The 27,087-nt window shown below is 39.3% G+C and overlaps 1 protein-coding gene across 2 annotated transcripts; it reads left to right on the top strand.

Annotated features, from left to right (window-relative positions):
* Positions 1 to 2,751: 2,751 nt before the first annotated feature.
* MEP1B (meprin A subunit beta) lies at positions 2,752 to 25,862 on the top strand. Of its 2 annotated transcripts, XM_038541787.1 has the most exons (15): positions 2,753 to 2,881; positions 4,850 to 4,868; positions 5,703 to 5,753; positions 5,843 to 5,886; positions 6,935 to 7,013; positions 10,640 to 10,757; positions 11,507 to 11,685; positions 13,553 to 13,771; positions 14,401 to 14,553; positions 15,888 to 16,103; positions 18,089 to 18,532; positions 20,033 to 20,212; positions 21,416 to 21,542; positions 22,180 to 22,384; positions 24,456 to 25,862. In XM_038541787.1, exons 1-15 carry the CDS (start codon positions 2,819 to 2,821, stop codon positions 24,468 to 24,470), a joined length of 2,112 nt encoding a protein of 703 aa, XP_038397715.1. In that variant the 5' UTR covers positions 2,753 to 2,818; the 3' UTR covers positions 24,471 to 25,862. The 2 variants fall into 2 exon arrangements, with proteins under 2 accessions (XP_038397716.1, XP_038397715.1); XM_038541788.1 differs by lacking the exon at positions 22,180 to 22,384 and having other exon boundaries at positions 2,752 to 2,881; positions 24,456 to 24,628.
* The last annotated feature ends 1,225 nt before the right edge of the window (positions 25,863 to 27,087 follow it).

Raw genomic sequence — 27,087 nt, 5'->3', positions numbered from 1 at the left:
ACTTGGCTAGGCCACAGTATCCAGATATTTGGTCAAATACCAGTCTAAATGTCACTGTGAAGATATTTTCTAGATGATACTAACATTTATCTCAGTAGACTTTGAGAAAGCAGATTTCCTATCTTTATGTGGGTGGGCCTCATCTAATCATTTGAAGGCCTTAAGAGACAAAAGACCAAGGTTTCTAGAAGAAGAGATAATTCTGCCAGCAGACTGCCTTTGGACTCAAGCTACAACATCACCTTTTCTCTAGGTCTCCAGACCGCCAGCCTGCCCTGCAGATTTTGGACTTGCCAGCCTCCAAAATAATGTGAGCCAATTTCTTAAATAAATTTCTCTATCTATATGCAGATCCTATTGGTTCTGCTTCTCTGGAGAGCCCTAACTAATACAATAACATACACAATTTTGAAAAATGGGGTAAGAGTTGATGGTTGGGGAGGGGCTTATAAGAATATGATTTATTCTGCTCAATATCAGGGAATTAGATGTCTTATGAGCTTTTCTGCCCTTTAATTGTCTGGGCTGCCAATGAATTTGTGTTCTCCTGGCTGCCCGGGGACTGATTTGGTCATCATACTTCCCATTCTCTTCCTTTTTCCTAGATCCATTTCATTTAAATTCAAATATATGCTCCTCCATAATATGTTATAGATGTATTGATAAGATTTCATAAAAAGCTACCCTTGGAGAATGCATGAAATAACTTACAAAAACTTTGTTGTTTTTGGAAGAAGAACTGGGTAGAAGAAATGGGCATTTTAAGAGGAGAAATAGGAAGTCTTTTGGATCTTGTGTTACAATCTCTGTACTATTTCCTGTTAGAATGCTTTTTTTACATTCAGGATATGCTCCCCTCAAGTTTAGAATGTTCTCATACTCCGTGAGGATTTTGAGGAGTCACATTCCTGAGAGAAATATACTTTCCTGATGGTTCCAGGAGCTCTCAGAGCAATCTGTAAGCCTAAAATCTCATGCACTGTTTGTGATACTCCCTGGGAAAAATGAAGACCAGAAGAGGACCAACAACCAGAGGCAGACACAGTTTCCTGGGATACAGTGAGCAGAGCTAGAGGTATGTTAGATCAATTAAGTGTAGCTTCTGCATTAAAGAGGTTTATTGACAATCCCAGAAAGAATGAAATGTAAAAGATATCCATTAATTGTAGTCAAAACACATTTCCAGAGTTGGATTTCAGCCATAACCCCATGACTGTCCGTGAAATTCCTAGTGAGGCCATCCATATGCTGTATTAGGTAGAGTTCAAGACAGACCACAGCAGTCCTAGGAATGATTGCCTCCTATCTCCCTCCTTTCAATTTCCTAACTTCAAATGTGAGCTGTCTGTTCCAACACATAGCTTGTAATCCGGTATCTCAGTTACACATAGTTCACAAAAGCAGATGTACATTATACATATCTTTATTTTTCTGTAATGTAATTATTATTTTGGGTCCTCATCCACGTAAGTGGGAGAAATTTAATTGCTGTCAATTGAGGATTCCCATCTTTTACCCTTAGGCTTGTGCCCAAGCTTAATAGCCTAAGGCCCCATCTGATCCCGATGACTTCTGTGCTCACAGACATCCTCTGAAATATCCATCCCTCTGTCCAGTCCTTGGTTGTCCTTCTATGCAGCCCGCTATGGAGACGTTCTTATTCCTCTCCCTATGGCCCTTTAAGTCTGGTGGCTTTCTCTGATATTTCCATGCCCCTCTTGTCTCAAAGGAGTTATTCTCTTCCTCTGAAGACATGCTTTCTTTTGTAGAGAGTGTTCTTGTCTCCTTGTAGCACTAGATGGGATACAGGCCTATTTGATTTTGGATCCCACAACCTGTCTGCAGGATCCCAGAGAGCAACTGATTGCTCAGTTGATTCCAACTGATTGGAATTGATTCTACCTACCATTTTTAACTTTTCCCTTGAACACTTAATCATACCCTCAAAGGGTGGGAATGACTTGCTTGAATTCACAAAGAGCATCCTCCCGTGTGTCTCTACCACATGTCTTTCCATGTCCTTTCTATGAGAGCAAAGTGGGGCAAAGACCAATCCTGAGTGGGGAAAACTGGTGTCTCAAAAACATAACGACTGCATCACACTTAAGTTGAGAGTGGAATCACAGGAACACAGAAAGTTGTCTTTAAAGAGAAGTTATCCTGAGAAAAGAAGGACAAAGAGAAAGAATTGAGAGTTGGGTCAAGAGCATGAGTTTATCAAAAAACCAATGACCATTCCTAGACTTTTTACCCTCCATCTTGAGTTTGCTTGATGAGAATTTTCAAGAATGAGATATGTTGCTATTTTGCTATTTTACATCTAATTATCAAATATGTCAGATTTCTAGTATATAAGGGGATTTTGTAACTCCATGAATTTTTTATTAACTGAAGGAATGATAAAAAGCCATGGACATAATGAATATATGAAAGCAGCACAGGGTTAGATGGGCAGGAGGAGCTTCACAGATGTTACTGTTTGGAAGACTGAGATTAAAAATTAATTTGAAATTTTCTTTTAGTCTAGTGTCCATTAATAATCCTGGGGGCAAGGATGTATATATTATAACAGGTTTCAGCTAGGCACTTGGATACTGAACGTTGACATGAAAAAAAAAAAAAAGCCAACCAATTACTCTGCAGAGCCGTGTTCAGGATATTGGACTTTAACTCTTTGATTGTAGGTATTACTACTGTAGCGAGCTGACCTGCACAATGGATCATTGAGATCAAAGGCTAGAAGTTATGATGTTTGCCCTTAAAAAGTAAATGCTACTCTGACTTTCATAGTTTGCAACTTTCAACTGGAAGTGATAACATGGATTCATGGTATCTGCCTTGGTTTCTGTTCTCTGCTGTTCTCCACATGGTTCCTGGCTTGGTAAGGAAAACAATGTTCAGAAAATGATTGGAAAGATTGGGGGCTGATTGCCTATCTGTTCATTTCTTGTTTTTTTAGGAATTTGAAAATGTTAATGAAATAAGGTTTCTTTTGGGCCAGCAGGGGCAGGCAGGGGAATACGGAGTGAGAAGAAGCCCGCTCAGGGAAAGAGTCAGGGACATTGACATAAAGTTATATATTTTTTTCAGTTTCATTTTTGTGTAATGAGTTTTCTTTTGGTAACATGGAAAATGTGAAATTTGACAGCCATTCCATTTTTACTGCTGAGTAAAATGCATATTGCTGTTATGGTGACATAAGACATGAATGGAGTGAATGATGAATGTCATAGGCGAAGCAAACACAGTTTGGTAGCGTGGGATTTCTCATCCGCTTCTTTGTCAGTTTGGACCAATCTTGCTACAGTGACAGGTAGTTTGTACCATAGGGCAACTCAGAGTTTTAAGTGAAGTTTCAAATACCCAGGGGAAAAACTTTAGTTGCCATTTTATTTTATTTTAGTTGCCATTTTAAAGTAAGTTATTATATTGAGTTGATATTCTGTAAGTGGTAGCTACAGCACTGAGAACAAGGGATACCATTTAAGACACATCAAAATTGGGCAGCCTGGGGGGCTCAGTGGTTTAGTGCCACCTTTAGCTCAGGGTGTGATTCTGGGGACCCAGGATCAAGTCACACATTGGGTTCCCTGCATGGTGCCTGCTTCTTCCTCTGCCTGTGTCTCTGCCCCTCTCTCTCTGTGTCTCTCATGAATAAATAAATAAAATTTTAAAAAGACACATTAAAATTGCATTTATGCACAAATACTTTTCCAGTAGGAAATGCATTAGCATTTCTCTGTGAACGTGCCTTATGTATGGCTAATGTGTGAGACAAATAAGGCACTTCTTAATATCAAAAAGAAGGGTAAATTCTCCAACCAGTTCATTCCTACCACTTGCCAAACAATCCATATGGTTCTGGATTTAGATATGTAAACCATATTAACCTATTTTACAGATAATCTGAGTTCAGAAAGGTGAACTGATTTCCTGTGAGTTGATGGAACCAAGGATATAACCCAGACCTACTGCCTGTCAGTCCCATGAGCTTTCTCACTTGGACTTCACTAAGACATTTCTCAGGCTTACTCATGTTTCTCTCTGTTGGGCATATATTCTGGGTTTTTCATTTGGTCCCTTGTAGAGACCCTTAGAACTCAGAAGTTTGTTGTTTTCTTTTCTTTTTTTTTAAGATTGTATTTATTTATTCATGAGAGACACAGAGAGAGGGGCAGAGACACAGGCAGAGGAGAAGCAGGATCCCTGTGGGGAGCTCAATGCAGGACTCGATCCCAGGACCCAGGGATAATGCTCTGAGTCCAAGGCAGATGCTCAACCACTGAGCCACCCAAGGCATCCCAGATATTTGTTGTTTTCCTTAAATTCTTTAATTGCAAAGTATATCTATTGATTTTTTTCTTAAACATTTGGTATCATTGTTGAAAGCAGAGTCTTGAGAAAAATGTGAAAGTAAAATATGATTAATGAGGTCTTCGATAAAACTTCTTTAGAAGGGGTTGTGATAAATCACAATAATATTTCAACTATGGGGATAAATTATTAGGTTTTCCAAACATCGCTCCATGAATCCTTTAGAGAATTATGCTTAAAGTGAATGCTTATCTGAGGGCTGATTGAAAAGAAGACAATTGGTTTCTTGTTTCTTTCACCTTCACATTCATATCACGGCCAATTTCATTTTTTTTTTTTTTATATATGAAGTAAAAGACCCTTTGGTCAAAAGTTATTTTAGACTCCAAATTAGCTCTCTTGGATGTAAGCCAGAAAGTAATCCATAATATTAATTTTAAAAAACCTCATAAATTGCTAGATATAAATTGTAATGAAGAAGATCATTTATGTCACGGACATCATAATAATGCCGTTTTTTCTGTTTGTTTCTCAGCCAGCTCGAGAAAACTTTGGTGAGTCTATTTTGAGTTTTTGTTCTAAGTTATAGTAGGAGAAAGTTATGTGGATAATAAAACAACAAAACAGAAGCACTTAGGACACCTTTAATGTAATCACAATGCATAATTGCATATGCATAATTCTATAACTGCTTTGAGTTTTAATCAAGCACTGCCTTTTTTTGACTTATTGAGAAATGTTTCATTGTTTCTGTCCCAGGATTACAAATACCCAGCAAAAAATAAATGGTAATAGAGGAAAGTCTAAACAGTAACAGACACAAGACAACCCATCAATGCTTTCTATTATCACTTTTGCTATTTTGTATCAACTCAGATAGACCTGATATCCCTCCTATTATGTTGTACACTTAGAGATTTGGCCATATTTTCTACTCCTTTGCAACTTAAAAGAGTAATTCAAATTTAAATTAGGAGTTTTGCTTGAGAGTTCCAAGGTATTATGTTACTAGTAAGAGATATATTGGACAGATTGGACTGGGCTGACCAAATTTAAACATTTGCTTCCCATTTAATTTAATCATCTAGTCTAGTCTTTAAAATTAAGTTTAATATTATGCACAACAACCAATTTCTTATTCCTGAAGTCATTTGACATTCAAGAGACATGGATAGGACAAGAGCATATAAGTAGAGGCCCCTTAGCTCCAAGACTGGCTCATGAGAGGTTTTCGATCAATCAATCAATCAACCAATGAATATTGAATCAGAAACTGGTGGTCACTTACCAGAAACAAAAGAACCTTACTTACTTTTAATTTGGTAATTGATGAAGATTGTTTTCTTTCATAAACATAATGTTTAATGTGTTTTTCTTTGTTCCTTTAGTTAAAGATGTAGATGGTGGAATTGATCAAGATATATTTGATATTAATGAAGGTTTGTGGATTTTTTTTTTTTACATTTTTTTTATTAAGTGGAGAGTTTGAATCCAGTTTGCTAATATGGATTTTTATCTTCCCTCTTAGATTTGGGACTGGATCTTTTTGAAGGAGACATCAGACTTGATGGAGTGAGTTGAAACAAAACAAAGAAGAATCTTCTGTTAATTAGTGCAAATCAAAATAGAGAGTATCTGATTGGACAGCATGAGCTTTGTTAAGCCCAACTGTTTGTAGGGGAGAAGAGTCATGGTGACAGATTTATTCAATAAATACATTATGCTCTGGGGGACTCCCATAATAGTGTTTCATCGTCCATTCCTCAGATTTTTGTGTGGTTAAAGCCACCATCATTCACCATGTATGCTATGGTCTTATTGACCTGATTGATTTTCATTGTTGGAACAATAAGATGTTTTCATTTTTAAATAGAACCTCATGGATTTAATCTAGTTGAAGCAAAATTCAACTGAATTTGTAAACATCATCAATGAATCAGACTTTTTGCCATAAAAGATAGATTTTGTGACTTCTAGCCTGACAGCTAAAAATAGTGTTGCCAAGTAAAGACACACATAGCAAAATGGTCTTCTAAACAGGTAATGATACCATTTTGCTTCCTGGCTTGAAAACCTTCAACAGGACGGCTCAGTTGGTTGAATGTCTTCTTTCTGCTCAGGTCATGATTTTGGGGTCCTGGAATTGAGCCCTGTGTCAGGCTCCCTGTTCAGCGGGGAGTCTGCTTTTCCTTCTCCCTCTGTTCCCTGTATCTTGCTCTCTTTCTATCAAATAAATAGATGAAATCTTAAAAAAAAAAAAAAAAGGAAGAAAGAAACTCTTCAACAGCTTTCTAGTGCCTGTAGCATAATATGCAAATTTATCCACAGCTTTCAAGACCTTATGTCATCTAACTCCTGCCTATCTGTCCTCCTCTCTTATAATTTTTCTCCTGATTCATTAGGCTACTGGCCTCAAAACAGATTTAGAACATACCAAGGCAAGTGTTATTCCCATCTCAGAATCAGAGCAACCTTCCTCCACTACTATTAAATATATCCTGCTTAAATTTATTCATTTGCTTACATTTTAAATTTCATTTATTTCTAGATTAACTATTCATTGTTTTGTAAGTTTTTGCCTGATTCATTTAATTGACCCTTCATATTTATTTTTTGACAGGCACAAGATAGAAATTCTATCATTGGAGAAGAATACAGATGGCCTCATACCATTCCGTATGTCCTAGAAGATAGCTTGGGTTAGTATATACCTCGGAGTATCTATAACTGATGTATGTTCCTGACGGAATATAATCACAATATTTTCAAGGGTAGGCTCATAAGGTCCTTAAGGGTTTGTTTGTTGCTTTATGGGGCCATGAACATTTACTTATAAACAAAATGAACAATGAAGAGGACCAAAATGATTTTTTTCTGAAATATTTGCTGAATTCTGACCAAGAACTAGATTAATGCAGCCAGCATTTATGGAGAGCCTATTCTGTATTGGATGCTGGCTACATAAAGTCAGGGAACTAACCTTTATTTAAAAGCAGTGGTTTCCCATATCAAATTTTACATATGAGTTAAAAACATGAGACAAAGCTTTAGGAACTGGCATTGTTTTATCAACATTTTATTTTGCCAAGTCAGGAACTTATCTAACGACAAGAACCCACTATCTTTATCATCATCTTTTCATAATATAAAGAATGTTTCAATACTAAAAAGTCAGATGAATCCAATACAAAACAAAGGACAGCTTTTCTATAGAAGATATTTATGTGTAACTGGAAACTGTAAACATTTTATTTGAGAGTTCTCATTTTATTTACCAGTTACCAGAATTACTTTGGGAATTGTTGTTTGGAAAACTTTTCTTAAAGTTCATACATTTCAGTGGAGATTCAGATATACCAAAGGATAATTATAATAGAATGGAGTAAACATTTTGCTTAATGATATATTCAAAAGCTAAGGGAGCACATTGGAGGGGCATTGAACTCAACCTAGAAATAAAGGCATATGCATCAAGAAGTCCATGGCACTGTGCAGCAGGGCTGCCATGAAAGTTATGCAAGTTGTACACAATATATAGGTACCTGGGAGTTGGGGGGAGGGAAGTGGGACTGGAATCAAGTTTGAATTTTGTTCACCAAGAGGCATTTTGTTACTTTGCATGAAGTGCTATTTACCTATATGCCACATCAACACTTGTAGTATCTGCCCAGATAAGGTGCTTCTTTGTAATTCACAGAAAGGCCTCAAATGGGCCAGTACAGCCTCTGATGGCAAGGGAAGGGTATGCTCTAGGAAGGGTGCTCTTGGAAGATGCAAAGGCATGGGTAAAGGAGAAAACCCTTAACTGTGATTCAGACTGGAAGTGGAGAGTTAATGAGGTTGAACAGGTAGGCAGGATCTAGATTGGGAAGACTTGGGTGTTTCCCATGTTAAAGAACTTGGTGTTCTTTAATGGTGATGTGGAACTTGCAGCAGTTTTAATGTGGATGTGAGATTGTGATCATGCTATTTGCAGTGTAGAAGATGTATCATTAGTGGGGCAAAAAGAAAGTAAGGAATTCCATTGGGAGCCTACAGAAGAAGTTAAGGAAAAGACTGAGAGTTTCTGAGCCAGGACTCTCTCAGTGAGGATAGATGAGAATGGACAATTCTGAGGGAGACTTAGGAGACAGTTGTTAGATTTGGCGATAGACTACAAGAGGTCAAGTTGTTAGATTTGGCAATAGACCTCCAAAAAGTCTAGGTAAAGAGATGCTGGTGCCCAGAATTCAGTCTCAGGCAACTGGGTGGATGGTAGTGCCTATAACAAGAATAGGGAATGTCTTCAAGAGGGTGGGATAGAAAAGTGTGGTGCAAATCAGCATTTGGCATGCAGAGTTTGAAATGTATTAGGCCCAATGTGGTGGAGAGATCATATAAAGTGTTGGTGTATGGTCTAGTCATTCAAGATAGAGAGATATTTGGGTGTTATTAGGCTGTGGGAGATAGTTGAAGCTACAGGTAGAGATAAGCACCTCACACAATGCCCTGCATATAACGGGTACTCCTTAGATAGTTGGGTCTTACTGAGTGGCCCAAGAAGATTGTATTGAGGGAAAAGATCACCAAGATTAGAATTCAGCTTGGGAGAACAATTTTTTGGAATTGATATAGATGGAAGATCTGATAGAAGTTATTGAGGAGGGAGACCTGACCAGAAACAGTTAAAAAACCAAGAGTACACAGAAAAAGCCAAGAAAAAATTAAAAAATAAAAATGAAAAAATTAATTGATAAACATATATGAATCAAACATGTTAGGTAAAAAATTCAACCCAAATCTTACCATCCAGACTGTGTACATTTTTACATGAGCTTAACTATAGTATTTTAAATTTTTTTAAGTTGTTTTGTTTTATTTTTTTATTTTATTTATTTATTTTAAAGTAAGCTCTACACCCAATGTGGTGCTGAACTCATGACCCTGAGATTAAGAGCCACACGCTCTACCAACTGAGACATTCAGGCAACCCTGTTTAAATTTTTTGACCGCCTTTTTCATTTAATATTACAGCTTATTATTTTGTGTTAGTTTTACAATGTAATTAAACTTCAAATCTTTATAGGTCATTTTTTTTATTCCTCTGATTTTGATTCTTTTTTACTTAGAAAATAATCCCTCTGTTTAATATTGTAGCATTGAACTTCCTCTCTATGCTCAAAGTGAGAAGAGTATTTCCTCACATTTTTGATATTTAGATCATCTTCAAATAACTCCAAAGAAATCACTAAGCAAGGCCACTCCTACAGGTCGCAAAAGGAAATACCTATGAAGGGTTAGTACATAGCTATAAAGAGTTCATTGGGAGTGATTTCTGGCTTTCCAGAAATATGTTAACCATTTTAAATTACCAACATACTAAATTCTGCTTTAGTCTTTTCACTTACACTTCAAGTGTTATCTGCAGTTTGATGCAGCTCCCCTGAAAGGGGTAACACTTCAGCTGCTTTCCTTTTCCTGGATGTCTTTGTTGCTTTCATGCCTCTGCCTTATTTGAGTTCTGCATCTATCCAGCCTGTTAGCATCACTCTTAATTCTGAAGCAGTGGTTCTTAACTCTAATTTAGGCCCTGAACTAGGCTCAAGAAGCTCATGAACAGTATCCCCAGGAAATGCACTTTGCAGATACAGGTATAGGCAGATATAGATATAGATATAGATAGATTATATAGATGATATAAATACAGATATAGATACTTCACATACAATTTCACCATATTCATGACTCTCCCGTCTCGAGGTCCTCAAATTAAAAGCTCTGCTGTGGGGCTTTTAATCCATACTATAGTTTCTCAGATGAAGCATGTGACAGTGAGTGTTCATTTTGGCTGCCTGAGATCTGAGGTATATGTTCTTTGAGTTAAAGAAATGTCTTTTCTGTTGTTCTATAATGTACTCTGTAAAGGTCCTGGAGAAATAAAAATGGGGCAGAATCAGGGATTTTTTAAAAAGATTTTATTTATTTATTCATTAGAGACACAGAAAGAGAGGCAGAGACATAGACGGAGGCAGAAGCAAGCTCCTTGCAGGGAGCCTGATGTGGGACTTGATTCCCCCGACCCTGGGATCACGCCCTGAGCAGAAGGCAGATGCTCAACGGCTGAGCCACCCAGGTGTCCCAGAATCAGGGATCTGAAGAATAACAAAATACTTACATATGATACTGAATTTGTACTGAATACTAAATTTGGTAAAACTAAAACACTACATATTCATGAAGGGATTGATTCATGATAAATAATATATTGCATAGCCTGTTCCCATGGTGAATCATTCAATGGTGACAATTTTAATAAGTGTATTTTTTGTTGGTTTTCTTCCTTCAGAAATGAATGCCAGGGGAGTTATCCTTAATGCATTTGAACGCTATCGCCTAAAAACATGCATTGACTTCAAGCCTTGGACTGGAGAAGCTAACTATATATCAGTGTTCAAGGGCAGTGGGTAAGGTGGAGAGTTTGTCTTCTAGGGTTTCAAAAGAGAACCTTGTGGCTGTGGCCTATCATAGCAATTGCCCTAGGCCTTGACCTTGAGGTGGGTGGGGTCTTCCTTAGCTGTTTGTTGGAGAGTAAAAGACAAACTGTGTTTAGTTCCTCTAGCCATAAAGATCATATTTTCAGACATGCAACCAGACCACCCATATTAAAACAAGGTGGGTGGGATTCATGCCATCCATCCCATGCCTTAGTGAACTTCAGCCATTTGTAGCTTACATACCCCTTATTTCCCTGTTTCAGTAAAACATGTGTGTGCATGCGTGTGTGTTTGTGTATATGCATGTGTATTTCAAGTGACTACACTTACTACCTGAGTTAAACTGGCAGTGTTATTTACCTGGAGCTCAGCAATTCTGCATGGTTGCTCAACCTATAAAACCGTATTATTGGTCATCAACATATCAAGGACAATGTGGAAAAACTTAGAAATTTCCAGAAAAAAATCACAAGTAGGTTGATTGAGGGATGACTTGCTCCTGTGTGATATTTGATGCCAGGGCCAGATCTCCAAAAGTCGTCTGGTCTGTGAGGTTTTTCATCCCTCGCCAGGGTTGTGAGAGAAATGCAGTGTCCTGATATGAGTGAAGGATCTAAGTGGGTAACCGAGTGGGGCGGGCACTGGGCATTTTTGCCCTAAGACCTCAGCCTGCATCATGAGAACCCCTCAATCCCTGTCTCTCTAAACTCTCCTGTAAGCTGCTGGTCTTCAGTGGGAAACAGGCACATGGGGAAGCAAGAACTTTCCATCGGGACCAACTGTGACAGAATAGCAACGGTTCAACACGAGTTCCTCCACGCACTGGGATTCTGGCATGAGCAGTCTCGTTCTGATCGGGATGACTATGTCAGGATAATGTGGGACAGAATTCAGTCAGGTATATTTCTTTTGTTCTGCTTTGGTTAAAAATGGAATTTCTGGGCAGCCCGGGTGGCTCAGCCATTTAGCGCCGCCTTCAGCCCAGGGCCTGATCCTGGAGACCCAGGATCGAGTCCCACGTCCGGCTCCCTGCATGGAGCCTGCTTCTCCCTCTGCCTGTGTCTCTGCCTCTCTCTCTCTCTCTCTCTCTCTCTCTCTCTCCTTCTTGTAAATAAATAAAATCTTAAAAAAAAACAACAACTGAATTTCTAAGCACATGCCCCCTTCTGATGACTGTTCATAATGGAAAAGCTGATGTCTTGATGTTTTACCTCACTCAGCCCTGACTCAATATGGGTTGAGATGCCTGAAGGTTGTGGGGCACTCGTGTCCTAGAGCCCTGGTATGTTGGAGCCGGTTGGGATCTAAGAAAGTAATATTTCCCAAAGTACTTTTTATAGGATGTTGTCCCATGATATGTTCCCAGAGAGATCTGTAGTCCAATTAGTTTGGGAAATCCTAGGTTCCAGTAAATTCAACTTGAGTTATTGACACTGCTTTACTGTTCAGTCTTTTTAAAAAATATTTTATTTAAATTCAATTTGCCAACATATAGTATAACACCCAGTTCTCATCCCATCAAGTGCCCTCCTTAGTGCCCATCACCTAGTTACTCCATTCACCCACCCACTGTCCAGAGTCTTTATTAGATTAACATACATTTACAGATTTTATTTCCTAAAGTGACTTGATCATGGTCTTTTTTGGGGGACAGGAGGTATTTGTGTTTGTTACTCCATGGGAAACACTGTGGTAGTTGAACAGCTCAAACTTTTTGGAACTTTGTGTTCCAAGCCAGAAAAGCCTTAACATAGTACGACTAAGGCTCATGTTGCCCGCAGAGACACTTAGTTTCCCATCGGGCCTGCCTACAAAGGGTATAGTGGAGGGAGTGGCACTGCTGTCATATGAGGCATTATGGGGTCTGTTCTGTAGTTAGACCCCTGATATCACAACTTTTACAATCACAGCTCAGTGATATTGATTGTCTGGTGATCCCAACTCGGGTAAGGCCCAGCAGTGGACTAAGAGATTTCTAGGGCAAGAGAAGTGTTTAGTTTTCATTTATCATCTCACTCTTTAAGGTTCCCCAGGTCTTATCTGAGTAGAAACCCTCTCCCTGGATTTGATAACGCATCTGTAAGCTTTGGAAATCTGATCCACCTTACTGTTTCCACAAAGTCATCCCACTTTGGGTTGCAATCAGTTGCTCATTAATATGATGCCGAGCAACTAGATATCTTCTCTAAATCTATTTACATAGGGGTGCCTGGGTTGCTCAGTCAGTTAGGCGTCTGCCTTTGGCTCAGGTCATGATTCTGGAGTCCTGGGATTGAGCCCCGTATCGGGCTCCCTGCTCAGTGAGGAGTCTGCTTCTCCGTATACTCTTCCCTCTGCTCATGTTCTCTCTCTCTTTCACTCACTCTCTCTCTCAAATAAGTAAATAAAGTCTTAAAAAAATAAACGTACTTGCATATTGTATTGCATACATATTCCAGTAACCATGAAATCCCTGACTATGTCAGTTCCTTCTGGCGATTTCTGTCTGTGATATCAATCCCAGGTCACCTTCCCATCACATCTCTCAAAGTCCTCCTCCCTCCATCTTCATCTGCTTTGGGTGCTCTCACTTTCCCATTAACACCTGCTAATAACCCTGGCTGTCTTCATAACATCTTTTAGAATCTACCTTTCTATTACCAGTTCTTGGAGCCTCACACTGTGTGCTAATGTCCAGCCTTGGGTGGTAATGGAAACTTAGAATAAGGTAAGCTAAATTTTGTCAACATCAAGTAATTAAAAATCTTTTCACATTTATCGTGTAGGCAGAGAACACAATTTTAACACTTACGATGACCAAGTATCAGACTCCTTGAATGTTCCCTATGATTATACTTCAGTGATGCACTACAGTAAGACTGCCTTCCAAAATGGAACGGAACCAACGATCGTAACAAGAATCTCAGACTTCATGGATGTGATCGGCCAACGAATGGATTTCAGTGACTATGATCTCTTAAAGCTGAATCGACTGTATAACTGCAGTATGTGACAGGTTCTTTGATATGCCTTCTGTGTCTCTGCCATGTAGGAAAAAATTATTCACTGTGCCATTTTGCTGTGCATTGCTGGCTTTTCTGAAACTATGGTTTGATAAATGTTTGATAACTGTTTGATAATTATGGTTTTATAGTTGAAGTTTGATATTTAAAAAAAAAAAATCTCACAAGTGCACCCAAATCTCAATCCACAACTTGGAAGCAGTATTTTTCTTCTCAGAAGTTTTGATCTTCATATTAAAAATAAATTGGGCCCTATAGTGACATGCCCCATGTAGATTTTTAAGTGAGGAGCCATCATACAAATGGGATCAAATAATCTGTGTTGCAGTTGAATAATCTGGATAACTAGAGGAGTGTAGACTTCAGTTCCTATAAATTAGATGATTAAAGAAAGGCATCTTGGGGGCAGACAGCTTGTTCAAATACAGAGTTAATTAATCTTTTGGTTTTGCAGATATCAAGAGGTCTTCAAGCCACTATGCCCCAGAATCAGCAGGGTGTCCCTTTTAAAGCCATCCTGGCATTCCTAGTACTTCTGTGACAAATCAGTTTTTATTACTTAGATTATCATATTGTAGGAGTGTCAATAATTTTTTTTTTTGCTTTTATAGCCACTTCCCTGAGCTTTATGGACTCATGCAATTTTGAACTGGAAAATGTGTGTGGTATGATTCAAAGTTCAGGTGATAATACTGATTGGCAGTGGGTTTCCCGGGTTCCCAGGGGCCCAGAGAGCGATCACTCCAACATGGGCCAGTGCAAAGGTAACAAGAGTGAGATGCTTCGATTTTATACTTGGTGACTCCAGCATTTTCCTTTGCTATGAAAGATGGGATTTTATCTCTAATTTTTATCAGAATTATTGATGGTAACCCATGTGGTAGCTACTGAGGAAACAGTTCTGTGCCTTCGAAGGACATGGTTCATTTCTCTGCTTTTACTCTCTGACTTTTCTCATCTTTCTATGAGTCAGAGCTGGGCTCTGGGAAGCCTCTTCCTGCGTGTGCCCACAGCAGGAAGGTACTGAATCTCCTGGAAGGATTCTTATCCACAGGGTAGTGGGGTTGTTTTCTGAGAGCTTACAAGATACAAGAGATTTTCTAGGGAACACCACAAGGCTGTGAATTCATCAGATTCGGAATTTCAGCTGGTTGTGATTACACGCTCCTGTTATAAAAATCCTGAAAATAAAGGGACAAAGTACAATTTATTTAATTTTATTCACATGACTATCCTTTTCCATCATCATTTTGTGTTAAATTAAGTAGTCATTTATTTGGCTACAAGTACTCCATTTTTATTTATTTGCTCATTCCTGGCATCAAAGATGTAAAACTAGACTTCAGAACTCAGGGTCACTGCATGCCAGCTCAGCTGGTGTAGGCAGTGTTTGAGGTCCCTAACAGCAAAGAGTGCTTTTCCTTTTCTTTTTTCTTTCCTGGAGCCTGGGGGTTTGGGGGAAGATAGGTGTTAAGGGTACAGACTTGCAACGAGTAGTAAATAAGTCCCGGAGATCTGATGCACAGTGTAGTGAACACAGACAGCGATAATTGTATTCTAACCGCTAAACTCACTGAGAGATGAGAATTTAATCATTCCTACCACAAAAAAGAAGTGATAACTATGTGACATGCTAGAGGTTGCTAATTATTGCTACAGGGCGATCGTATTACAATACATAAATGTAATCAAAGTGATATGTTGCACACCTTAGATTTACACAATGCTATAGATCAAATATGTGTCAATAAAATGCCATTTTCTTTACAAAGGCAGATTTGGGTAGTGGATAGTGGTCCTCCATAGGCCAGAAGGAAGGAGGAATGAAAGGAGGGAGGGAGAACATGAGAGACAGACAGAGAGAGACACAGAGAGAGACTAGACCAAAAAGGTGATACTTTTTCTGATTTTGAAAGCTAGAGTAAGGAAAAGTGACTGAGAGTCTCTTTTATAAACAGCCTGTTCCTGGAACTGGACTCAACCGTCCAACCCAGTGCTGTCTATACAGTGTGTACTAAGTGGAACTCTTGTGCCCACAAGACATGCGTTCCTAGGGCTGGTGTCTGTTTTGTCAATTTTGCTTTTGTTTTCTTGACAGGTTCTGGCTTCTTCATGCATTTTGACAGTAGCTCTGTAAGTGTGGGGGCCACGGCCATGCTGGAAAGTAGAACGTTATACCCTAAAAGAGGATTTCAGTGCTTGCAGTTTTATTTATATAACAGTGGAAGTGAAAATGACCAACTGAACATCTACACCAGGGAGTACACTGCAGACCACGTGAATGGTACTTTGACACTCGTGGAAGAAATAAAAGGTACAATATCAACATTCTCATTGCCTCGGTTCAGAGTGAGGCAACCTTAACTCTTTTAAGTCTCTGGCACTGAGGAGATCAGTTCTTGGCAAGGGATAAAAATACCAGCGAGGAGTGGTGGTGCAGGTGGGTTGAGCATCTGGCTCTGGGTTTTTGGTTCAGGTCATGGTTTCATGGGTGGGGGGATGGAGCCTACACTGGGCTCCACGCTCCACGAGGAGTCTGCCTGCCGGAGAGTCTCTCTCTGCCCCTCCCCTCCCTCTCTCCCTCTCCCTCAAATAAATCAATCTTTAAAAAATACAAGGAAAACTAGTTTAGGCAAAATGGGAAGTTACTGGTTCAATGTGAAGAGATTGTGGAATGGACGAAGGAGGACCTGGCGTCAGGCAGGACGGGGCCTGTCCCTGAACATGGCTGGGGACCTCCCGCGTTGGCTCAGATGGGCTTTGTCCACAAAACTGGACCTTTGGATATTTCACTTCCCAGCTGACATTTCTGACAAATGTGCCATCTGACTGGAAAAGGGAGTCTTCCTCTAATTTTTAGCTTAAAAAAAAAAAAGTCCCAGTGAAGAATTCTAATTGTTAGGATTTGGATTAAGTGCAACTTCGAGAGCAATTCTGAGTGGAGAGAGGGCAACAGTCCATCCCTCTCATGTGTCGGAGAGGTGGGGCATGTTGATCGACTATAAAAGAAGGTGGTTAAGACACTTCCCTCGGGAAGGGAGGGGCTGTGGGCCGACTATGTTACTGTCTGCTCCATGTATTGACCCCTTGGTTTGAATGAATTGAGTAAAATCGATCTACATTATGCTATATGTCATACCATTTTCTTCCCATAAACAATAGTACAAAAGGTATATAAGAGACTTGCTTAGGGGTCCAGAATTTAAACGGATAGTAGTGACAATAATGAAGTGGAAGTTCTCATGAAAGATTTTTGTTCAATCCAGAGTTTATCCATGTATAATAGTATTTTTTCCATGATTTGGATATTTCTAACTTATTTTCACATAATTGTGTTTCACATTAAGTGCCAGTGTATTGAAGTTTTAAGTCGTTGTTTTAACTACTCGTTTGACATGAATTCCTAAGCTGCTCTCTACCTGGGGGATTCTGATATTTTTAAAATGCATTGCTTCTTATTTGAGTATGTGATATAAGAAAATAAGACAGGATAACAGAGCCTGCACTGCTAGCTAGGAACAGGGCATGTTGGTGAAAGAGGGAGTATGGGATGGGGAGAAAGATGATGGTATCAAATATTAGATAAATATGTATAATGTTGAGTCACTAGTAAATGATCTAAGGAGTAAGTTGTAAATGTGGGCTTTCTGGGGTTTGGTGGATTCCTGTTTAATACTATCAAAACTTTGATTGAAAATTTTGCATGTGAAGAGAGTATTTTTTTTTAAAGATTTTATTTATTTATTCATGAGAGACACACACAGAGAGGTGGAGACACAGGCAGAGGGAGAAGCAGGCTTCCTGCATAGAGCCCAATGCAGGACCCCATCCCAGAATTCCAGGATCACACCTTGAACCAAAGGCAGATGCTCAACTGCTGAGCCATCCAGGCGTCCCAGTGAAGGAAGTATTTCAATCAAACTATAAATGAGGCTTTGGCTGAGTATCACAGGAATCTGATATTTAACTAACATAGAATGGGAGGTAACTCATATACAGGGCATGCAGTACTCATAAGTTAGATGTTGTCATTTGGTCACCCTTCACTGGGAAAGGATGACCTATCTGAGGAACAAGTAAATAAGCATCCAAATATTCCAGATAGCATTTTGACACCACAGAGATTCCTTGAAGGTAATGGGTCTGGGCTGGAGAAATGAGAAAGTTACTCTGCGGACCTGTAGGAATCAATAGCTCTAGGATTATCATTTGTCCTATGAAGGTTAAAAACTCTAATGTTGATTTGCACTTGATTCCTGGTCCTTTGTTTGAGTTGAAATAATAATGTCTCTTTTGCAGATATACCCATTGGGAGCTGGCAACTTTACCATGTAACATTGAAAGTGACCAACAAATTTAGAGTGGTGTTTGGAGGAGTCAGAGGCGCTGGTGCATCATTGGGTGGCCTGTCTATTGATGACATCAATCTCTCAGAGACACAGTGCCCTCATCATATCTGGCATATAAAGAATTTTACACAGTATATTGGCAGCTCAAGTGGAACTTTATATAGCCCACCATTTTATTCTTCTAAAGGTTATGCCTTTCAGATTCACTTGAATCTAAGCCATTCGACTAATGCAGGAATATATTTCCACTTGATCTCTGGAGCCAATGATGATCAATTACAATGGCCATGTCCTTGGCAACAAGCCACGATGACACTCTTGGATCAAAATCCTGACATTCGACAGCGTATGTCCAACCAGCGGAGTGTAACTACAGACCCATTTATGACCACTGGTTCGTGACTCATTTTCTTTATTGCTAATACATGATCATTGCTCTAGGGGGAGAAGGATGATTTGGGAATGAGAGACTGCATGGGCAGGTACCTTTAGGGAATATTGAACCCCAAATTTTAGGAATAGAAGATATGGAGGGGAAGGGCTTCAGCAATTGTGGACAGAGTCCCCCAGGCAGGACACTGTCAGGAATGTGAGTTAGGACTGTCTCTGAAAAATAGAGGAGATACTGTTTATTCCTGGCAATTGACCATATCTGAATTCCCAGTTGTTCAAGGAGTATTGGTTTTAGAGTCTGGCATGCCTGGGTTCAAATCCAAGATTTGCTTCTCATTAGCTATGTTGAGCAAATAGTCTTTTGGGACCCCAGTGTCCCCAGCCATAAAACTGAGGCAGTAATAATAACCAGCTCCTTGCCACCAGGGCTGTAAAACACACTTCAGCTCTTGTAGAAGGGGATGGTTCCTGATGAGAAGGAAGACATTGAGCAGGTGCTCTGGAGTGTTGGGAAGGCTCTGAGAAGGAATTAATACTTTTTATTAAAGAGTTCTGGAGAACTCACCAATGGTGACATCACTCCTCATATTCCCAGTCTCAAAAAAGGAACACCCCCCCCCGCCACCAAAACTATCACGTTTCTAATTTTAATAATCCTTTGCCCTCTAGTAACCTAATAAAAATGAAATTATGGCAAGGTGAATATCATTGCCAAATTTGAATTCTACATATGAAAAAAATGGACCTTGACACAGGAAAATAAAAATTACTAATCTGATAGAAAAAAGAAATATTCACAAACAGGATTGTAGGGATTTGATGTACAGAATTTTTTCACTTTTTCCCCTGAAACATATTTCCGTGAATGACATTGAAAATGGCCCAAAGTTGAGTGGGTCATCACCTTTTCCCAGAAGCAGTGCTTCTCGCTGTCTTCTATTCCTGAAGGACTTTGCTCTGGCAGGTGAACAATTCAGCTAATGAGATGAACTGCTCTATGTTTTTAAAAAAACTCTGTTAGGGCACCCAGCTGGCTCAGTCATTAGAGCATGTGACTCTTGATCTCAGAATCGTGAGTTTGATCCCCATGTTGTAGAGATTACTTTAAAAATAAAAGAAAGTCTCAGAAACGTATTGATTTAACTTAGTTAAAAGGACTATATATGACTCAAGGCAACTAAAAAATGATTTTAAGGAGCAGGGGAGTTTCTATACTGACTAGACTAGTCCCTGTTGGTGTGATACCCCACCTAAGCAACTTTTGATATCTCTCCACACAAAGCCCAGAATGTAGTCTTCCTTGCCAGGCAATCTCATTTTCTTTAGGACAGTATAAATGAACAAGCTTCAGTGACTTGCCAGAGAATACATCACAGGTCAATAGCATCATTTAATTATTTTGAGCTCTATCCTAATTGTGTTTCACATTGCCTGTTCTTTCCTACCACCAAAAGCTATGATGATGCTAAACACAATCCATTAATATAAATTGCTTTTTCAGATAATGGAAACTATTTTTGGGACAGACCTTCCAAAGTGGGAGAAGTGGCTTTTTTCCCTAATGGTACTCAGTTTAGAAGAGGTAGAGGCTATGGAACCAGTGCCTTTATAACCCACACGAGGCTGAAAAGCAGAGACTTTATAAAAGGAGGTGATGTATATATCCTACTGACAGTGGAAGGTATGTCAGTAAAAATAGTTTTATACCAGATATTTTTGTTGTTGTGGCCATTGATTATTTACTGTGTTCTTCTGGGTTCTGTTTTTAGGTATAGGAGCAAATAGGCACGAGGTTTTTTTTGTTTTTTTTTTTTCTTTTTGGTATGAATCATTAACAATATGGAAATAACTTAAATAAAAACAGTGACCATTCTAGGATGCATAACTAAATTACCACCACATGGAGCCATGGAAAATTTAGGCCAGAATCTTCTTCAGAAACAAGTGGAAGTATAGTTATCATACCCGAGGATTCTACTTAGGATTCCAGAAATAGAAATATCACACAAGCACATGAAATTAAACTGGACAGGGACTGTATTTATTGTGTTTTTCAAATATATATACATATGAGCACACAAGCACGCATAGATATATTTTTATGTATCATATATAAGCACACACACATATGTTTTGTCAGTAGTAGCATTAATCTCTTGCCTTTTAAAATTTCTTACCCATGGCAGCTAATAAATACATTTTCCAAGAATACTGGTACTTTCTATGTTTTACGTGGCATAATTTTAACTCATTTACTATGAAAGACCCACTTACATCTCAGTAAATCAGAATCTTGTTTGTGATGAAAGGGGTGCAATTAAAACCTGTGACATTTTTATGTCAGTGTCAATTAGAGTAAATCTAGATAATATTTCTTGGAAAAAATTATTCGAGAATAACTTTGTCGAGGGAAAAATCATTTTCTGTAGCAGAGAAAAAGTCATATATTCATCAATTCAGTTCAACTCTGTTTAGAAGAGAAGCAACAGAAAACACTGCAGAGAATAGAGCCCTGGTTGTTATGGGGACCTGGTAGCTTGTGTCAAATATCCACTGACTTGCTCCCTCCCCGGCAAGAGACCTGTGACCTTGGGCAAACCTATCAGCTTCCTTGCATTTCTGTGCCTTGGTATCCAAGTGTCCATCCCTTCAGGGTGGTTATAAGGGTTTGGGCCCCTTGTAGCTCAGGCAACGCAGGCCCAGGCAAGCCTGTGGCTCAGTTGACAGCCCCACAAGCTGGTCTTGTTTCCATTTGCATCTAGATTTTGACTTATTAATTATTTTACTGCCTGTGAAACTTAAGCATCTATATTAAAATTTAAAGATCAAATGCTTATTAACATCAAACTGATTTCCATCCATGTTCTCCCTCTGTCCTCCTTAGACATATCCCACCTTAATTCCACACAAGTTCAGCCAACCCCAACCTCTAACACCATTGACCTTTGCACTAACTTCAAATGTGAAAATGACGGCATCTGCATTGTCCAAAATGGCAAACCCGAGTGCAGGTAAGGGGTCACTTGGACGAGATCTCCCCATTCTCTTGTTAGAATTTTTACCATTTCTGCAATGTAGGATAAAACACTGATACCTTCTATGATTGAAATTAGTTGGTTCTCATCTCAAAGCCATTCTTGGGATACTTATTTTTTGCTCGCCATTTGGGGCTTTGGACAGCCACAGGAACAATAAATATATTTATGAAGAAATAGTACATTATATTGTAATTGCCTGAAAAAATCGTCATCAGTTATACGCCTTATTAAGTCCTCACATGAGTCTGGTTGTGATGATGTGTCACTGTCCCCATTTTCTAGATGGAGCTAGTTCTTAGAAGTTCTGAGATGAGCTTAGCCAAAGGGGTTCAGGGGGGAGGTAGAGGGGCTGAGACGTGAGAACTGTATGTTCTCTGTTACCTATACTATCTTCTTTATCCATCTTGGACCACAGTGGAAAGCACCAGATGAGCGGTGATTCCATTTCTTTTCCACGGGGACTTGCCTGGCCTCCTGGAGCTAGTCTAACTGCTCTCCTCTGGTTGAATTCCATATGTCAATGACCCAAATGTTGAACCACACCTTTGGTGGTGAAGATTTTCAGACTGAAATTTCAACTTGTAACCCTGGGTCACATTCTGATGTGCAGGTGTCTGTCAGGAGAAGACTGGTGGTACATGGGAGAGAGGTGTGAGAGGAGGGGCTCCACCCAGGACACCATTGTCATTGCCGCATCTTCTACTGCGGCTGTGTTTGCCGTGATGCTGATAGTCACCCTCGTCAGTGTCTATTGTGTCAGAAAGAGATATCGTAGTAGAACAAGTTCAAATACAGCAGATATGACTCTGGAAAATGTAAGTTGAGTCTGATATTTGGTTATTCAAAAGCTATGGATATGGATTAAATCATATGAAGAAGAATTAGGACTTTCTTCTGTACTTAAAAAAGACTCTCTATTTTCTCTGCTGGATAGCAGCTTTAAACCATGAGTTCCTGTTGCCTTCACCATAGGTCAGCAGTTCGTAAATTGGAGTCCACAAAGGCTTTGGGGAGGGAGTTTATATCCTCCTGGAATTGTATGGTTGTACATTTTTTTCTGGGGTGAGGGTCTGTGACCCTTCTGAAAGGCAAAGCTGATTTTGCCTTGAAGTCCTAACTTTCCTAGAAGAGGGGACCGGTGAGCTATGTTTTTGCTCTCAAGGTCCTGTGGGGGTGTTTGAGCTCAGGCTTGTAGGAAGGGGGTGCCGGGCTGTTGGAGGCTTTTCCATTAAAAAAGGTTCCAATCCATTCTGGCTTCATGTGCAGTAACTAACTCTAAGGGAAGATGTTCAAGTAGAGGGTTTAAAGTCTTGCCTCAGAAGGCCCCTAAAATGGCAATAGATTCTAGAGAGTCTTAGATTGGCTTCCTGGAAGAAAGGGCTCCTGGGAGCACAGAGAACAGAGTAAGGGAAGTTGAACAGGGCAGAGGGTGAGGGTACATGGCACACAGGGCTGCTCTGCGGAGCTGGGATGGTGACCTGAATTTAGGCCAGGGGGCCAGACCAATGTACTCCCCACATCAATAGCCATTGGATTAGGGTTGCCCCCTGGGAGGGAGTGGACAGTTGGGCAAGGCAGCACCTTCGAGGCAGGGGCATGTCCTGCACAAAAGCCTTCATTCTGAGGGGCAGGAGAAAACAGGGCACCCCAGCACCCACTACGTATGCAGTAGTGGAGCACACGGGCTCACATTCTCACACACAAAAGAGCCCAAGGAAAATGACATAAAATCTGAACATTGTTTAAAAGTAAAGTTATAAAATTCTTCTAGTTCTATTTCATTCAAAATAGAGTATCTGAAAATTACTAACAAAACTGAAGAAAAAAACGTGCACAATGAGGATATCTCTAAAACAAGAAATACTGCAATTAGCTAAATCAAGAGCATATTTTCTCTTAAGAGAAATGGTTAAGACATACTATATTTTACAATTAAGATTGTTTGAAGTGGACAAATTGGTATTGAGACACGAAATATGTTTATGAAGTTAGTCAAAAGGTGGACAATGCTAATGAACAAAACACTGGTATCACATTTCCTCAACAACACAAAGTGTATACAGCTCATGATAAAGCAATGGCTCAGTTACTTCACAAGCTTATCGGAAAAGTACTTAAAATGTATACAGGTGTTTTGTTGTTTGTTTAAAAAAAAACAACACAGGTATTTCCAGCTTATTTTATGACTCAAAACAAAAGGGACAGATCAGCCAATGACCTAGTAGGGCACCCTGATGGAAGCTGTACCTGCAGGCATGGGACTCTGGGCCAGTAGAGATGCACTTGAGGGTTGGAGTCATGATTAGGGAAGAGAGGACACATTAGCTGGTAAACAGGACTGCCAGATTATTCTTCCGGAAACTGAAAATATAAGCGCTATTAAGAAAAGGGCTGACTTATGAGGCAAATATTGGGAGGAGTTAAAAAAAAAGAAGAGAGGGAAAGAAGGAAGTTAAATCAAGAAAAGGGGAGAATTTTCAGAGTATCTGAGACATAGTAGGGCCATTAAGTACACACACACACACACCCCTAACCACCATATTCCCAATAACAAGAAAACTTATATTTTCCTCAGTCTAGACATTTCTACAGTTAATTCACTGATCACAGAACCTGTAGATCTAGTTTAGGTCTTAAATCAGAATGCCCTTCTTTCTGAGGCTGCAATGTGTGCTTGTCTTAATGTTTTAGCATCTGAATTACGCTAGCCAGACAGGCCAGTGCATCTTCCTGGGGACCTGGCTGGGGCAGCCCACCAGCTGGGAGGGATGCCAGGAGCCTGTTGATGACACTTCATTTAAAAATTAGACTGCTTCATTGTGATTCATTTAAATGATAGTTTTTAAATTTAGAAATTAAATCATCAATTGTTCTTTCCCCTTTTAGGAGCACGCATTTTGAAGATGAACTCAACAATATGGCAAGCAGATGAAATTAAAAAGGATTCTTCATCATGGATTTCACCTAAAATATATTACAACGTCCTTGTTCTTCTATAAATGGATCTTCTCTGCAAATAGCTGGATATACTATAAATCATTATTTTGGTAAAAGTCTAATGGTGAAATGTTTGTGCTTTTGTTTTTTGGGAGGGGAAGCAATTCAGGCTCCTTGAGAAGTATAATTGTCCTATAAAAAGGAGCACAACAACTAGAGAGGGCTTAGGGGGGCCAAGTGCAGTGGCCTCACAAGTGATTGCCTAGGAACCCACCGGAAATACCCAGTGGACTGATCTACACGCAAGCTCACCATTTCCATGTTGTCCTGTCCCATTCGAGGGACAGGCAGCAGGACAGCTCCCTTTCCCTCCGGGAACGTGTGCCCCTCCTGCCAAAGCTGGCCACTTCCTTGTTTTCTTACATAGACTCTTCAGAACGTGAGCTTGACTTAGAATTTGTTTCAACATGCAACTGTGATCAACAAGAAAACTTTTATCTTCTAGAACAGTGGTTCTCCAAGTTCTGGGTCACAGGAGTCTTTACATTCTTTATGTAATTTATTAATCATTCTTTATGTATTCATCAATCATTAGTACATAATAAGCCCAATGTTTACAAGCATAAATCATACTCGTATGAAAAAAATAACTCTGTTTTTCAAAACAAGAAAATTTAGCAAAAGGAAGGGTAGTGTTTTACACTTTTTTTGCAAATCTCCAGTGCCTGGCTTAATAGAAAAACAGCTGAATTCTCACATATGTACCTACATTCAGTCTGTTGCAATATGTTATTTTCATTGAAGGATATAAAGCAATTCTAGCCTCACACAGGTATGTAGTTGGAAAACAGAGGTGTATTTAAATAGCTTTGCAGGTAATTGTGGATATTCTTTTTGAATACTTTGCTAAAAGTTGACACATGGTAATTTTTTAAAGGTTAGTTGTAACCGAAACATGAGACAGTATGAGTGGACTTCTGTACTTGGCCTAGTGTTATCCACCAGTCTGTCTTGTATTTCGGATGGATCTTTCATCTATGTGTAATTTTGTAAGATTGTATATTAATCATTTAGAAAACACCCTACTGGTTCACTGAGTTATGCAGCGTTTACAGTTTGTGGCACATTTCATTATACAGTAACAAACATGACATTAGTTAATATCACTACTGATATAATAAAAAAAAGTCTTTCAGTCCTGGGAAGTTGACGCTCATGGTGGCAAAAGCAAATTTTCCAAAATTCGGATTTTTGCTTGAAAGTTTAAATCTTATCATTGGCAATAACTACTCTCCTTCTTGTAGTGACAAGCTCAGTTCAGTCAATTTTTTTAATTCAAATTTTGTTTTAAGGGACACCTGGGTGGCTCAGAGGCTGAGTCTACCTTTGGCTCAGGGCATGATCCTGGAGTCCCAGGATCGAGTCCCACATCGGGCTTCCTGCATGGAGCCTGCTTCTCTCTCTGCCTGTGTCTCTGCCTCTCTCTCTCTCTTTCAGTGTGTGTGTGTGTGTGTGTGTGTGTGTGTGTGTGTTCGTCATGAATAAATAAATAAAATCTTTAAAAAAAAACCCCAAATTTTGTTTTAAGATAATTATAGACTCACATGCGTTGTTTAAAAAAAAAAAAAAAGCTAAAAACAATAGGGAGAGATCCCTGTATCCTTCTCTGTTTCCTTCAATGGGCACCTCGTGCAGTGCTGTAGTACAGTGTCACAGCCAGGTTATTGACATGTTACAGCCAAAATACAGAACATTTCATTACCACAAAAATGCCTCAAGTTGTCTTCAGATAGCCGCTCCATTTGTCAATCGTTCCCCCCTGCTGTTTAACTTTTGGTGACCAGTAACCTGTTCTCTATTTCTATAATTTTGTCATTTAAAAAATGTTATATTAACAGAACTACACAGTATAGAACCTTTGGGCATTGCTTTTTTTTTTTTTTTAACTCAGCATAATTCTCCGTAGATTCATCCAATTGTGTGTACACCAGTTTGTTCCTTTTTATTGCCAAGTAGTGTTCATGGTATGGATTTACCACAGTGTAACTATACACTTGCTGAAGAACATTTGGGTTGTTTCCAGTTTGGGGCTATAAACATTCATGTACAGGTTTTATAAAGATATAAGTCTTCATTTCCCTGGGATATATGCTCAGGATAGCAATTTCTGGCTCATATGGTAATTGCATGTTCAGTTTTTTTAAGACACTGCCAAGCTGATTTGCAGAGGGGCTGTACTATTTTATATTCCCACCGGCAGCATATGAGCCCTCCAGTTTCTCTGCATCTTCACCAGCTTTTGGTGTTGTCATTATCTTTTTTTTCTTTTTAAGTAGATTATTCTTTTAGAGTACTTTTATTTAGATTCACAGCAAAATTGAGCAGAAAGTATGGAGTTCCCATACACCTCTTTTCCACTATCAGCATCACCAGAATGGTAAATCCATTGTGGTCAATGAAACTACATTGGTCAAAGTATGGATCAAAGTCCGTACTTTACATTAGGATTCACTGGTGGTGGTGTATGTTCTATGGGTTTGCACAAATGGATAATGACATGTATTCACCGACTATAATGTCC

This window comes from Canis lupus, chromosome 7, assembly GCF_011100685.1.
Source record: "Canis lupus familiaris isolate Mischka breed German Shepherd chromosome 7, alternate assembly UU_Cfam_GSD_1.0, whole genome shotgun sequence".
Taxonomy (NCBI): Eukaryota; Metazoa; Chordata; class Mammalia; order Carnivora; family Canidae; genus Canis; species Canis lupus.
Note: the sequence above shows the minus strand (reverse complement) of the source record. Positions and strands in the feature narration are given on the sequence as shown.

Excerpts from the sequence above, each read along its gene's own strand:
- MEP1B (XM_038541787.1), top strand. The coding sequence starts at position 2,819 with ATGGATTCATGGTATCTGCCTTGGTTTCTGTTCTCTGCTGTTCTCCAC. Across the intron at positions 13,772-14,400 it reads GAATCGACTGTATAACTGCA|CCACTTCCCTGAGCTTTATG; the intron begins GTATGTGACAGG and ends TTGCTTTTATAG. Across the intron at positions 18,533-20,032 it reads AGACCCATTTATGACCACTG|ATAATGGAAACTATTTTTGG; the intron begins GTTCGTGACTCA and ends TTGCTTTTTCAG.